The sequence below is a fragment of the Mauremys mutica genome, chromosome 2 (genome assembly GCF_020497125.1).
Source record: "Mauremys mutica isolate MM-2020 ecotype Southern chromosome 2, ASM2049712v1, whole genome shotgun sequence".
Lineage (NCBI taxonomy): Eukaryota > Metazoa > Chordata > Testudines > Geoemydidae > Mauremys > Mauremys mutica.
This window is the reverse complement of record NC_059073.1, coordinates 223,273,394-223,289,847: the sequence shown is the minus strand read 5'-3', so window position 1 is coordinate 223,289,847 and position 16,454 is coordinate 223,273,394. Positions and strand designations below refer to the sequence as shown.

The 16,454-nt window shown below is 39.0% G+C and overlaps 1 protein-coding gene across 2 annotated transcripts in view; it reads right to left on the bottom strand.

The window, feature by feature from the left end:
• TOP2B (DNA topoisomerase II beta) overlaps positions 1 to 16,454 on the bottom strand; it is a 137,498-nt gene that overhangs the window by 58,183 nt on the left and 62,861 nt on the right. For both annotated transcript variants that reach the window (XM_045003214.1, XM_045003213.1), the window contains exons 7-13: positions 15,950 to 16,162; positions 15,694 to 15,867; positions 4,119 to 4,220; positions 3,887 to 4,024; positions 3,182 to 3,320; positions 916 to 1,073; positions 375 to 500 (exon numbers count right to left, since the gene is read on the bottom strand). In XM_045003214.1, coding sequence (XP_044859149.1) covers positions 375 to 500; positions 916 to 1,073; positions 3,182 to 3,320; positions 3,887 to 4,024; positions 4,119 to 4,220; positions 15,694 to 15,867; positions 15,950 to 16,162 — 1,050 coding nt within the window. The remainder of the gene's footprint in view (positions 1 to 374; positions 501 to 915; positions 1,074 to 3,181; positions 3,321 to 3,886; positions 4,025 to 4,118; positions 4,221 to 15,693; positions 15,868 to 15,949; positions 16,163 to 16,454) is intronic.

Genomic DNA, 16,454 nt, shown 5'->3' with positions numbered 1-16,454 from the left:
TGCAAATTTGACACCCTCAGCTCAGGATTAAACAAAGACTGTGAATGGCTAGCCAACTACAAAAGCAGTTTCTCCTCCCTAGGTGTTCACACCTCAACTGCTAGAAGAGGGCCTAATCTTCCCTGACTGAACTAACCTCGTTATCTCTAGACTGATTCTTGCCTGCATATTTATACCTGCCCCAGGCAATTTCCACCACATGTGTCTGAAGTGAGTATTCACCCACGAAAGCTTATGCTCCAATACTTTTGTTAGTCTATAAGGTGCCACAGGACTCTTTGTCGCTTTTTACAGATCCAGACTAACATGGCTACCCCTCTGATACTAAAATATTTTAGTTATGTGTTTTTAAAACCTGTATATCTCAAACTAACCTGATCAGTCATGATCATAATCTTTCCGTATCTCAAGGATTTTAGAGATTCTGGATCTTCATAGCTTTTCTTGTACTGCAGACCAACTATTTTGATAATGTTGTTGATTTCTGCATTTTCCATAATCTGTGTAAAAAGCAGAGATTCAGCATGGGGTAAAAAAAGCATCATAAGTTGATACCTTGATATTTGTTTAATATTACGTCAGCTATACCAAAAGTTCTCCATATTTAAGAGTCTCTTAATTCAGGTGCTGTTCTTCCTTACCCATTGTTGCCAACTCTTATTATTTTATCACAAGTTTTGCAATATTTTGTATATTCTGGAAGTCCGGTCTCCAAAAGTCATTTTATTAGGTAGGAATCTCAGATTTCAATGAAAAAGTAAGTTTCTAGCTCTCACATCTGCTGAACCTTCTGAAAATGCGAACTCTGAAGGCTCAAACATTAAAGACACACCAAAAATTTCACAATTTTTAAGCCATTATATATACTGAAGCTGACAAGATTTTTTAACCTTGGGGGTTGGCAGTACTACTTACCTGCTTGTGAGAAGCTTCCCGAACATTGAGAATTTTACCCCTGAGTGGGAATACCCCATATCTGTCTCGTCCAATGACCCCTAAGCCAGATACAGCTAAAGATTTGGCAGAGTCTCCTTCTGTTAAAATCAACGTGCAGTCCAAAGAATGTTTGCCACCTGGGGAGGGGTGGGGAAAAAGGCAGAAAACAAAGCAAACAGAAAATATGTTTGTGCTAAATTACCAGTTTTCTCCCTAAACCAAAATGATAGATAATTCTTCAATACAGGGTGAATATCACTCATGATGTGAGACCGTCCATACCACTTAAGCTCCACAGTAGGAGCGAAGAAACCTCCCCACCCACTCCTCCTTTAAGGAGGTTCTCATCCCAGCAATAGGCTGGTGTGGAGGGGAAGATGGATGCAGTGGAAGAGGGTGGAGGTGTCTCACACAAATCCAGGGACCCAAAACTCCTGCATAAGGAAAATAGAGGAGCAGTGGCTGTTATATCTTTGATTGAATAGCCACTTCTGAGTGGCTGTCTTGCAACCCTACACTGTCTACAAATGACATACATTTATATATGCATATATACACCAAAGATGGGTTATTCATCCCCCCCCATATATCTGCATAATTTTTATACAAGTAACTTCATCTTCCACTGGCCCTCATTACATCTGGTTTTCTCATACACACAGAATCCACAAGTCTGGACTGGGTAACCACATGCAAAAGCGCAAACACATGGAAGCTGCTCAGTGGATCAAAGTATTGGTTACCCCTCTATCTAATCTGGTACCAAGCCATAATCCAAGTGTTCTGCCTCCATCTGACAGAAGCAGAACAACAAGACAAGAATACTTGTTTGCCTAGGGAAAAGCCTCAGATATGGGACTTCTCCACAAGCAGTTCTCATTCATCCTAAAGCATTAACATATTAAAACAAGATGATTCTCTCTTATTCCTCCTTCACTGCTAGGGCTGCAAATAGTTTATATATTTCATCGGAATCCTTCCTGGAAGGAAGGCCAGATGTTAGTTCCACTCTTCTGGAGCCTAATCCATTCGTCAGATGCCAACAACCCTCTCAGAGGCTGGAGAAAATGACTAATCCTCAAAAAAGCCATACACCTCTACCTCGATATAACGCTGTCCTCGGGAGCCAAAAAATCTTATCATGTTATAGGTGAAACCGTGTTATATCGAACTTGCTTTGATCCACCAGAGTGCACAGCCCCGCCCCCCTGGAGCACTGCTTTACTGCGTTATATCCGAATTTGTGTTATATGGCGTTGCGTTATATTGGGGTAGAGGTGTATATAACTTCCTAAGAAAAGGGAGAGGCCTTGTGCTCTTCAGATTCCTCAGAGTAATATGAGTCTCTCGCTGACTTAGCAGGTTGCCTTTTTGAATCTGATTATTTGAACAGCTGTATTTCAAAAATGAACAAGGCTCTGAAAATTTAAGAGATGGACTTTAAGAGCATGTCTACATTGCAATTAGAAATCCACAGCTGCCCTGTGACAGCTGACTTGGGCTCGTGGGGCTCAGGCTAAGGGGCTGTTTAATTGTGGTGTAGGCTGTTTAATTGTGGTGTAGACATTCAGGCTTGGGCTGCAATTTTTGGAAGCTAAAGTGTATCAAAATGGTTTGTTTCTGGTGCAAAGAGATCAGTTATCAAATTATACTAAATACCCAAAGGCCAGACTGTTTCTCTGTCCCTAAAATCTCATCCCTACCTAAAAAACACTAATCCCAAGTGATGGAACAATTTCTCTCGAGGTTTCTGTGGCTAAAAATCTGGAAAATGTTCAGAAAAGAGATTACAAAGCCTCCTCAGCTGTCTTACATGGTGCTACCTAATCACAATGAATTATTATTTCTATGTATTCAGTGAATATTAACATATATTAAAAAAAATAGAATATTGGACACATTACTTATAGTGATGTACCTCTCTAAGTATAAAACAAATCCTAAATCAGGACTATTAACTCCTTACCGTAAATCATTTGGTAGTCTTAGCATCAGACTGACAGCTGCAATTGTAATTACAACACTAAGGAGTCACCTTTCCTTCACTGATCATTAAAAATTTGCATAGAGAAGTATGCAGTTCATACTTTTTTTGACAGACCACTAACATAATGATAAACTCTCTTTACAAACTTGTGTAAAACAGATTTAGAGCATCTAACAGTGATTTAACAATTGTTGATAAAATTAAAGCTACAAACATAATAAACTTCTTGGCATGAAGTAATCATATTAAAGCTCTTACCAGCATCATTAGCATCATCTAGTTTTGGAATGCCCTTGATTTTACTGTGCTTCACTGATGAACATTTTTTGTTCAGCTGAGTCTGTGCCTTGAATTTGACCCAGTTCAGAATACTCTCTACGATACCACAATTAGAGGCCTATAAATGATAGATTAAAGTTGTGCATGAGCACAGATGTAGAGCTTCACATATTAACTTAAAATAATGCAGTAAAATATAAGAATCCAATCTAAGATCCATCAGTGGTTTTCAAATTCCCCCTAAACAATTTTTAAAAAGCATGATTAAAAAAATATTCAAGGAACTAACATCACATGTACATTAGCATCCAAACAACCCCCAATCTACCCTTTCTTTTCTTTTCTATCCCCCACCTTTTGAGTTGTAGTACTACCAAAATTTTTGAATGCCTGTCTTAGTATTAGAAATTTACCAGCATAAATAGTAATAATCTGCCATAGGTGGGTGAGCCATGGAAATGAAATCCACATGCAAATTGGGCAAGGGCACAGTGCAGCCTATTGCCCCCCCACTCAGACTAGAAGGGCAGCAGAAATCCCTCCATGCCATTTGCTGAAGTCTCTGGATTCATAAAAATGCCAATTCTATAACCCAATTCATCTTGTACTTCATTTGGGAACACATGAAAACCTGATCCAGGATGCAATTCCTGTGTTCCTATCATAAAATCATATCATACTTACTGCTTTGAAAAATTTCTCTGATAGCTGGCACTTGGATCCAAAACTTTTAGGCTGAAGGGTCATGTTTTCCTTTGTCTGAGAATCAAAAGTTGGATTTTCTATCAGGCAATTCACAAAAACCCATATATGATTCTTCACCTGTTGAAAAAACACAGAAATCAATTCACTTATCAAAACTGTTGCCTCCATTCTTTTTTCAGTATTTGTTTTTAGTATATATGAAACTACTTGCCTGAAATGGTTTCACTGAAACTCCAGCTTTGTTCTTCTTCTTCACAACCTCAATCAATTTACCAACAATCTGATCCACTACATAATCAACATGCCTACCACCCTTAATGAAAAAAAAGAAAAGAAAAGAAAACCACTGAAATTCCAAACATCTTGCAATTGTGTTACCAAAAATTACTATATTCATATTGAGGTTGAATCATCTATATACAGTAAGCCATCACTTATTCAAGAATATTTATTATATTATAATATAATGCTAGAAAAATTAGTTTAAAGCTTTTAATATACCATATAGTAGTCATCATCTGTGTGGATGCACAGATGCAGTGTAAGGCAAAAGGAGCTTTATATTTTGCACCCTCTGTGCAATGGCAGTCCACAAATATAACCCATGGCTTCACAATACAGTAACATGCAAGCCATCCTTATTTGCCAGACAGCTCAGAGACCCTGAAGCTCAGCAATGGTATATGCAACTCTACATGACCCACAGCAGGGACCTTTGCCTAACAGGCAAAACTGGTTTACAGTATGATAACACAAGCATCTAAGTGTGGGTTCTTTCTCATCAAGTCAAATTCTCCTCATTGCAGGGATTTAGGCCCAGATCCACAAAGGCAGTTAAGCTCCTAACTTCTACTGAAACTTTGTAGACCCAGGCCTGAGTGTATAAAATCTGGCCTGCACATGCATCCTCAGATTTACAACATCCATCACTATTCCTTCCTTCACCTATGCAATTCATCTCTGTTTTTCTTAGCAGAACTTCTAAAACACTCCTCAAAAACACTGACAGCTATTTGTGTGCTGCTAATTTGAAGCAAAACCTTTTCCTTGCCACTCTGTGCCTCATATTACTACTTAGGAAGAGGACCAGACCAGTAATGACCTAGCAGAGGATCCAAGAAACATCCCAACACCACATAGCAGAAGGACTTGGGGAAGGTCAGCAGACTTCTTACCACAGCTCATGTGCTACACCCCCCCCCCTTATTCTATGCCTGCTGCTATGGCACCATAGACACAGGGGGGCATATACCTGACCGTATCACAAAAGCCAGCTGACTACCCACTCTTGGGACCATGGAGCAGTTACTTTTGGGTGCATTAGCATGCAGCCATTTTTCTAGCACTCAATAGCAGTCTGTTGGAATCCTGTCCAGCTACTGCCTGGATGCAGGAGAAAAGGAAAGTGGTTCTCTGTACCCTGTACCTCATCCAAGTGCATTTATGCAAGACCAAACAGGATTTTTTCTTTATTCCACCACAAAAGCTGAGAGTGCAGAATCCACAATGCCTGTCAGCTCCCCCCTGTCCACAAATGGTAGCTCAGAAAACTTGTAATTCCTTGTAGAGAATTCTTCAATTAGCTATGCTGTCTTCAGATGGGCCAGAATTATTATTTTACATTAATGAACTAAGACAATGTATTTAACTTCCACCTAAGATTTCTAGCTTCCAACCTTGGTACAATGGAAACTGAATACAGGGCCGGTGCAACCATTTAGGCGACCTAGGCAGTCGCCTAGGGTGCTAGGATTTGGGGGGGAGCCATTTTCTTCAGCAGCAACTGCAGTGGCCGGATCATCGGCTGCCCCGGTCGCCGCCAGCATTTAGGCGGAGGGAGCTGGAGCAGGGGAGCGCGGGGAGGGCCGCCTGCAGCAAGTAAAGGTGGGGGGCGGCACGCAGGGGAACTCCCTGCCCCAGCTCACCCCTGCCCCGCCTCCTCCCCAAGCACGCCATAGCCGCTTCACTTCTCCCGCCCCCCGGCTTGCGGCGCCTAAGCTGATTGACACCGCAAGCCTGGGAGGCGGGAGAAGTGAAGCAGCCACAGCGTGCTCAGGGAGGAGGCGGGGCAGAGGTGAGCTGGGGCAGGAGGGGGTGCCTCAGGGTGGAGGGTGGGGAGCTGCCGCAAGGGGGGCGCCTCAGGGTGGAGAGCTGCTGTGTGTGGGGGTACTTGGGGGGGCAAGGAGGTGCGGGGGGAGGGGGCACACGGTGGAAGTTTCACCTAGAGCGCGAAACATCCTTGCACCGGCCCTGACTGAATATAGGACACCCTCTAAATCCCTAAACTTCTGAGAAATTCAAACAGGAAGAATACTCAGCTACCATTTGTAAAAGCCAATTACTACAGGTTTTGCAATCAGACTCTACAACATCAGAATTGATTTTTTTTTTAACCTGTAAATGGTATTTCTTCAGTGAATAAGGTCAGTCTCTAAGTAGATGGGTTTTCACTTTGGTCACATTAGAACAGGCACAGAAATGTCATAAGCACATAAAAAAAAATGCTGAGCACCCAGGAAGTTATCTTGAGGTGCCTACTACCTTCCTCAGCTGAAAATCTCATAGCAATTACACTAAAAAAATTTTTTTTTTTAAATTATAAGGTATAGGATCAGACATACCCATTTGGAATTAAACTGGTTAGGGATATAAAGGCAATTCACACAAGCTTTATGCAGGAAAAAAAAATCAAATTACACCCTAACAGTGACTATCCTTAAAAAGAGGCACATAAAAGAAATATGACAAATATAAAATATATCCTAAAATAGATAACTATAATTAAAATAAAACCACCACAAAGAGAGAGGCAGTAAAAATGTCCTTATCCATCAGGTAAGAAAAACTCTCCATTACCTTAGTGAATGAATTTAGTCTGTTGTTAGATGGGATCTACATGTTCTCTTAACACAGTAGGACAGAATTATTTTAAGAGCAGAAAACAGAACAATTTTACCAAACCCTGCATGTGCAGCAGCATGTGTATTTATTTTATTTCAAATATCATCTAATTAAAGCATGCCTGGAGGACCACACAGGAGCTCTGCACATCTGTTCTAGGAAAAAATATCCTCTCAGCCCAGGAGGAACATTGGTTCTTGTGAAATGGGCCATACTCCCAACAGCAAGCCCTAAGCATTGTAAGCATCACTGACACAGAGAACCAGAGGTACTGCTGATGGCATGCAATACATGCAGGCAGGCAGGCAGGCATCCTGCAGGTCTGCAATGGTAAGTAATTCCCTGAGACAATAGCTAGTAAGACTGATCAAACTGATGGTGATGAATCTGTTTAAACAGTTCAAGTCCAAGGTAGGACAGTCTCCCCATAGAGTGAATGCGAATCTTTATCTAGGAGGAATGATATCACTCCTCTTATGGCAAAGAGGTGCTGGGCTATTTTTTCATGCCCTGGATATCTTTTCTGGGAGTTGTGAAGAGACTGGAGGATGGGGAAGCTCATAGAAGTATGTAGTAACCATCTGCAACAACAGATATTCTCTATAATAATGAATCTGTACTTTGCAGCCTTGCAGGATGATCCTCTCATCTTGTAAGTATGGTAAATCTCATATTTCTATTGCTCATAAAAAGGGGATGAAAACCTGAAGTTAGGTTTGGGGAAGGAATAAAACCTGCAGGTTGAGGCTTTCATCCCTCCATCCATTAAATGGAGGTCATGAAAGATTTTATTCTCTAGGGCTTAAGTGCTTGATTTAAGGGTTCCCCAAACAGATGTCTGCTGCCATAGGGAAGTTGTATTTCACTGAAAATTCTCCTCCAGATCAGTATCTCTGTCTAAGTGCACTGTAGGGTAGAATTAGCATAGCCTCTAATCTAGCTGAACCTGACAGATTCATGCAGTGCTGGTCCCAGAATATTAGACAGACAAGGTGGATGAGGTAATATCTTTTACTGGACCAATTTCTGTTGGTGAGAGAGACAAATTTTCGAGCCATAAAGAGCTCTCTGAAGAAGAACTCTGTGTGTCCCGAAAGCTTGTCTCTCTCACCAACAGAAGCTGGTCCAATAAAAGATTTTACCTCACCCACCTTGTCTTTCTGACAGATTCATGGTAGCCATTGTCCCAATATTCTGACATCTTATCTAACAATATGAAACCCCTTCTGGTAGGGTGGGAGAGGAGAATCTTATATAGTACTGGAAAGCTGGTGAACAGAAGCCTTCAGCCAAGAGTAGAATTTATGGAAGCACTTCAGAAGGCCATTTGTTTGACTAGGATCTCAATGGATGATGCCAATCTTTATCAAGAGAGAGCGTATCTTCATCTTTTCAATAACCAAACTGTAGAATTATACTCTTGTTGATTTGTTTAGAGTTTGCTGCAGGTTCCCTTGTCTTGGAGTTATGATTGTTCGGGTTAGACAAACTGCTGGAAAATTCTGGAAGGACAGCTGTAAAGTTTTTCACAAACTAAGAAATATAAAAGCCAGAAGGATTAAAAAAAGAATAACCCAAAAGAGGGGCTCAGTTTGGCTGCTCTGTGTCTTTGCTTTTGTTGGATTTGTATTGTGCATGTCCTTTTCCTTTTTTTTATTTTACACCCCAAGTTGTAGGTGTCAAGCCTATTGAATCTCAGGCCATAGTGTTTCTTGGATGTTGGCACCGTATCTTAACTGGTTCCAGGATTTAGTTTTGCCTGCTCACCAGACACTGTCTTCACTAGTTCCTATCACTAAGAGAGAGAGGAAACTTCATTGAGCCATGAGCCTATGTTTCCAAACCACACCTTCCAATTTGTCCTCAGGTGGACCAGAGACTGCCTCGCTGAGAAGAAATCCATGACTTCATCCAGAAGCTGACAGTCAACCAAAACTGTAGAGGAGGACCTATGCTTTTCCTTTTCCCTTTTTATATCTTTTTTTGTCTATATTTGTTTGTCTGAATTTACTGGGGAAAATGACTAAACAAAATTCTTACTTTCATAAGTAACATTCCATCATTTAAAGAAAACAAGTTAAAACAATGCTGGTTTTGTAACTTGCAATTTTTTTGGACACTTGGGGTAACAAAATAGAAGTGTTAACAACCAAGACCATTAAAAAGAATCCTAAAAGAATGCTAGCTGTGGGGTATAAAAATAATATTTAAATAATTCTTATCACTATGACAGGTGAAATTAGAATCAAGTACAACCCACATATCAACATTTATTTCTGTATAGTTAGGAAAAGGGAACAGCATCAAAATCTGGCTTGTTCTCAAACTTTTAACAGCTCTGCCACATCTGAGGGAAGGATTAGCTTCAGCGAGTAAATAATATTTCAGAATAAGAGAGAAATCTTGAAGTGCAAAACACCAAAGCAAATCATCAAGTTTATCCTGAAGGTTTCACAAAAGTCAGGTTCAGATATGTTTATCTGTCAAACCGATTGGAGAGAAATGAAGAGTAACTGAAAGGACAGAAAGCAAACTCCTCTGCATCAACTGTTTGCAGTTTGTTTAAAGGCTCAGTATCAGACTGGAGAAAAGGAGGAGGACAATTTAGCCTTGACTGGTGAATCTGAAGAAGCTTAAAATTGGCCTTCTCTTTAATTTATTTTTAGGCTTGCAATTATCCAGCTAAACTCTGGCAGGTACAAACACAAACACATAAGTCTGGGAGGAAAGGGGAGAGTACAGTCATACCTCAACATCTGAATCTGTTTTAAGATCTCTGGAGCATGTCTATGGCTCTTCAACTGCTGAGCTGCTCCTCTCCAGTTGCCATTGTGGCTAAGAGGTGCATTACCTCAAACACCACCAACTACCACAATGATTACAAAGTTTTGTACAAGAAGCAGAGAGACTACATCACACAAGAGCACCCCTCAAGGCATTTACTGATTTTCTTATTAGCATTCCCCAATTTTTCAATCATTTAAGTGGGTCACAGGCCTAACTAAAATCAGAGTAAGTGAGGCAAAAATGAACGTTCAGAAATGAAGAATGAGAGCAAAACATTCATGCTGTTTCCTCTCTGCAAAACAAAGTATAACTAAGAAAGCTGACAGGAGTCTTGAGACAATCTCTACTGATGCTCCAAAACTGTATGCCTGGTTGAGGCTGTGTTAAACAAAACCCCATCTAGATAGAGAATAACCTTGTCTACTTGGAAAAATTCGTTACCAAAAGCACTGAAACAGATAAAACCTATAGCAATGTCTTTAAAATCAAGGGGGTAAGGTGGGGATGAAAGCTGAATCTAAAATGTGAATACAAGAACTTTTAAAAATAAATATTTTGGTTTAGAACTACTTGATAATAATTCACATAGGAAAAAATGTGTTTGAATAAAGTGATTGTGAAATTTGCCACGCTGACAATACTGTAGATTGAAATCCTCAGTTATTACAAAAAAGGTGCAAAGAAAGCAGCGATGTAAGCTTCCCTTCTCTAGCAGACTAATGTGCCTCTAACTCAGTGCCCACTAACTCTCTGTCAGGGTGAATCATCCCTATTGTAGATATGTACAACAGATATTCGGTGTTTTGTAACATACTACAATCAAGGTCCCTATCTCAAAGAGTTTACAATCTAACAGACATTAAAATAAATTAATCAGTTAAGCTGTATAGAGACATCACTAATGAGAAGACCAATGAAAGCACAGTTTCCTGCTTCAAAGAACACAGGGAATTTGACTACAACATTTTAAACACAGGAAGTCAGTGACGTGATTGGAGAAGAGGTAATGTGGTTGGAGTGACAAGAAATAGTAGCTGTGTTTTGAAAGTACTGTAGGGGAAAGAGATTAAAAGAAAGAAGGCCAAAGAAGAGAAGGGTGCAGTAATAATGGCAAGAAATGATTAAGGAGTGACCAAAGGTTTTATTAGAAGGGATGGACGTTGATAATATCAGAGAAAGAAATGGCTTGATTTAGTGTGAGACAAGATGTGGTGGAAGATAGTAGGTCAGTATCCATTCCCATTCAGTCCTTGATCTCTGCTAAAACTGAAGGTAACGGTTTCAATTAGTTCCAATACTCAGTCTGGACTTTTTGATATGAACACCTGAACTGAACTGAGGCCATCAAACTCACTCAACAGAGATCATGAAACAGCCATAAGACGATAATGACTTTTGGTCATTACCAAACTGGGCTGGCAACCTAGATGTCAAGGAATCTATATACATTACCAATCTTCTGGGCCATCTAGTTCCCCTTCCATTTTATATTATAATTAAGTATCTCAGGAGAAATAGGAACACAGAAATTTGAAATGTGTACTCTATTTGACAAGATTCTGTAAAAGAGAAGAGTAATGGGGAAGTTTACTCTAAGAGTATGCCTACACTTGAAGCTGGGGGTATGATTCCCAACTTGAGGAGACATACTCACACTACTGTCTGAGCTAGCATACTAAAAACAGAATGTAGCTGCATGAGTCTGAGCAGAAGGAGGGGCTAGCCATCCCAAGTATATACATAGGGTCTCTGAATAGCATGCACGCTGAGTGTTTAACCTCTCCCACTGCTTGTGCTGCCTCAATTACATTCTACTTTTTGCATGCTAGCTCAGTGAAAACTAGTGCAAGTATGTCTCCTCAAGCTAGGAATCACACCCCCAACTTGAAGTGCAGACATACCCTAAGGCTCCAATCCTGCCATCTGGCCAAATCAGGCAGATCCCTGCATCCATGCAGAGCATCTCAATTTAAATAGTAACATGAACAAACATACTTTTCCAAAAGTAGTAATAGTGATTTTGTTTTTAAATCTATCCATTATTTGTCTCTTTATAAAGCACTAGACTCCAGTTTTATTCACAGTAAGAATGTACTACCTCTCTATCAATGCAGAATAGTTCAATTTACTGAAATTTAAATATGTGCCCTGACATTTTAAGGAAAGAAAATCATAATAAATTTTTCAGTCTGTAAAAAGAACTAGTTATGACAAATGTCTACTGACCACTATATTGAAAATATCCATAAAACACTGGCAGAACAATTGTTTAAAATAATATTTTCAACTAGTTTTATTATAATTTTACTCACCACATCGCTATAGTTCAGACGGTGTCAATATCTTTATTATAAATCCTATTTCAAATGTTTATAGCTGGGTTATAAATATCTGTTTTTACCACTTTTAATATTTTGTAAAAATTGTAGTTGTTGATATATCAAAAAATTATAACTACTTACCTGTAATTCTTGGTCTCAGAAGATAATAGATATAACAGTTCCCCACTCTTGGGTCCATTCCTAGTGTGCATAATTGAGTGAGGGATGTTGAGAGCTCAAAGTTAGGAGCCTTTAAACCATCTCACCAGTAGGTGGCATACTTACCCAATAACTTACAGCCTGTAACTGCCCCAACTGTCAGTACACTTTAATGCAAGTTCGCAAGACTGAAAAGCTAGCTCTATCTTGCAACTCTGAGGGGATATGGAGGGTATCTATTATAACTACCACCTTCTGAGAAAGATAATTACAGGCACATAATTTTCTTTTCCCAAAAGGTAAGTGTTATAATTGAACCCCACTCTTGGAGACTCAAGGCTGCAGGGAAGCACCTAATAAAACGGTAACTGATCGGTTCCTACACTGAGGCCTGGTCTACTCTTAAAAGTTAGATCAACATAGTTATGGCCCTGAGTACCATAGTTATGTTGATCTAACCCCTGGCGTAGACATGGCTATGTTGACGGAAGATCCTTCCGTCAACCTTGCTACTACCACTCAGAGAGGTGGATTACCTAGAGCATTGGAAAACTCCTTTTGTTGCTGTAGGAAGAATCTACACTAGAGCGCTACAGCAGCATAGCTGTAGTGCTGTAGCTACAACACCACAGAATATGTAGACATGGCCTAAAAGTACCATTAGCAGCCACAGTACCCGGTATTTTGTGGCAAATTAGACCTAAATTCTAAGGAAAGGCCAATAGTTTGTGTGGCAAACTGAAATTTCTATAACTTACATAAATGAATTGAAAAGTGGAGGTTTTCTATGAATTAGATACGTAAATACAATTGTTACAGTATCCGTTATGGTGTTTATTTTTCTATTAATATTAAATTCAATTTATTTTAAACTGTCACCAATTTCTAATTTTCAATATGCAAGGTCTGGGCCACTCGTTGGATAACAACTGAGACTCCTCTCTTGTGGATGGGGTTAACATGTAATTTTAAATTCTGGGAGGGGCCTGAATTTCTCACTACCAATACCAACAAATCTTACCACCACACAGAGAGCCCCTGGACCCTCCCTTAAATTCATGGCATCCTTATTAGAATGTTTCTGCTAAAATGATCAGTACTGAAACATTAACAATGCTGATCATCATTTGACTTCAGAGCTAACAACTGAGCTGATTAATACAATTCATACCTCTATTACAGCTATTATTGAAGCTGTTTGAGAAATCAGGAAGACAACATTTAATAAGTTTACAAGTGTTTCATATTTGGAAGGTTAGCTACATAACCGTAATAGCTAGAAACATTCTTTTTAATGAAATCTTAGATTCCGAAGTAGAATTCTGTAGCAGGTGGTAGATTCTGCAGAACTGTGAATGCACAGGGACCTGACCATTATAGACAAGACAACAAATTTACAAAAAACAGGGAGTGGTGCCTCAACATGCTACCTGAAGAAAACTTATTTTGTAAGGTTTTGACAGGTTTTTTTTTTTAAAAAGAAGGCAGGGAAAAGAATTACCACTGGCGAAATGTATCTAGAAACAAAAAATGAAAGGATTTTGGCAAACAGAGCGATATACAACCAAAAAACAGCTGAAATGAGCTCCTCACCTGTTAGCAGATTAAAGGGAACAGGCAGTTGACGCAGTTAGTTACTAGCCATTATGTCTCATCAGTGGGTAGTTGCACATCAATTGCTGGTGAGGTGGATTACCGGCTCCGAACACTCCACATCCAGTCACATACATAAGGCATGGATCCAAGAGTGGGAGAAACTAGAAATTACAACACTTACCTTTGAAGAATACACAGTACTTTTTTCTATGAATTTTCATAAAGAATTTCTGATAGTACACATGTGTAAGTGCATGATAGATGAAAACTGGACCAAAGGAGTCATTCTCAAGTCTCTTTCAGTAAAGTGTTATATTTACTTAAGATTCAACAACTGCTCTTTTTGTCCCCCCAGATAAATAATATATGTAATAACTTTCTATCAGAGACATTTATTTATACTCTGTATGTGAAATCAGCTGTAGATATGATTTCCCCTTGATTCTTGACTTTTTCCACAAACTTAATATTAAAAGATAACCTGTGACAGACATTTTAAAATGGGATTTGCACACTTTTTTTTGCCTCTTTATGTTGTATAAAAAAGGCCTGAATTAATACAGGGGTTCTACTTGGGTTTTTTCATTATTATTTCAGAAATACCAAGAATATCAAGTCTGTTTCCACCCCCTTCCCCCCCCACAATTTTGACAAGTGTCAGGAATTAATATTAAATATATTTTTTTTTAAAATAACCCTGTCTGTACTATGGATTTTTAGCAAAATATTCCCACCATTCTGTCACTTGTTCAACTGCACTGAAGACATCACTGGTATGAACTGTGTAGTAAAAATGACAAAAGTCACCAGAGACATGTCTACACTTATGCTCCCACCAGTACTATAACTGATTTCACTGGAGCCTTGACTACTATAGGGGTCTCACTATGTGCTACCACTGGTGCTGCTGAACCAGTGGCAGCAGTGCACTGGTAGAACTAGTATTATTATTTTTTGTACAATTACCTAGCATAGACCTGACTAAAGAGTTTTAAACTGTCTGATTAAAAATCCATTTCCTTCTCAATAGTTCATCTTTCAGGGATACTCATAGTTAAGCTTCCCTAAAAATGGTTTAAACAGTCACCAGAGAATTTTCCCTTCCTTAGGTGATCCTTGCATTGAATAAGAACTGCTTTAGCAGCTGTTACATCACTCACCCCCTGCAACTTGTGCAGTGGATATCGCCAGGATAGTCTTGTAACTTGGTGATCCCTGGAAGACACATGTAGCTGGTACAAGTTAAGGTTGCTCTAATTTGTGCCAGACAACTGGCCTGATGCAGGGTGAACCCAGGACTAGGGGAAGTACAAAGGGGACCTAAAGTGAATTTTACACTGTTGTGAGGTGAGCAGACTGCTTCTTGCCATGGCTGTTGATTTGGCTCTTATCAATTTGTGACTTCTTTAGTCAACATTGAGCCTTCCAGTGCAGAGAACACTCGGATATCTCATGTAAAAACACAAGCAGGGGGGAAAATAACCCCAGCATTTTAGGCCTGCTTTATATGTCATAAAAAAGTAACAGGAAAGTAAGAAAAAGGTGCAGAAAGAGAAGGGGGGAAAACCTCAGGCCCAGTTTTTTCACCACTTTGCAGGTTACTTTTTGTACATAATCTAATTTCCAAACATGTATCAGTAATATTTTATTGCAGTATGTTTTTTAAAAGGTAAGTATAAAAACATTGCGAGTGCTAAACAATAGTTGTAGTTCATTTCACATCCTTACCCAATATCATCAGGTGTATTCATAAGTTATTTGCATCACTGCAAATGACTACTAGTATTTTAAAATAAATCAAAAAAATGTATTTAGAAATACAATTCTGCCATGAAGAGATTTTGATTGCATTCAATTGCCTTGGCAGGCTATTGTATTTCATGTAATAGGATTAATTCACCCATTTTAATTTTTTGTATAAAAAAGATTTATTTATGAAACAGCTAAGTAGGCATAACTTTAGTGTACATTTTTTTTATCCCTTACATTTCACTCATTTAAAATATACATAAAACTACTCACCTTTGTGGTAGCTATGCTATTTACAAAGCTGATTTGCTGAAACCCTTTTTCACTTAAAGTGAGACACACATCCCATCGTTCATTCGCAAGTTCATGAATAACTTTGAGTGCAACTCCGGTTTCATCCAACTTGTCCTTTACGTAAAGATCTACGTAACTCCGGAATCCATTTACCTATGGGTTCAAAAAACATAAGCAATTACTGTCCTCCTACTTACCTATGCAATTTATAAAATATTTTAAATAGAATTCTTACAGGTAGTTTCTTCCCATTAAACATAATTTTGACTCCTTTGCATGACCCAGCCAAATCATAAGCTCTTCTTGTCATGAGGGCCATAATATCCTTGTCAAGCTTTTCCATCTTAAATTTAGAAAGATCTGGTTGGAATGTGATGCATGTGAAGTCATCTCCTTCAAAATGCTTAATCTTGGGATCAGAAGTCTTCATCATATTGTTCAGCCAAGTCTTTGGAAACAAAATTTAGATGTTAATTACAATCGTCTCTTTTTTTTTTTTTTTGGTAATCTAACCAACACAACTAAACAGCATAACTAATACCCCTCTTTTTTCCAGTTTCCAGTTATTCTAAGTTTGCACTAAATTGCAGCATGAAAAATTTGCATATTTCACCTTACAGATTTCTCTGCTAACACAGTAAAGAGAGAATCAACTGCTTTCCCATGTTCTGCATGTGTATTAATACGGTGATAGGCTCAAGGGCTTTGTAGAAGTGAAACTATGCAGAGAGATCATGACA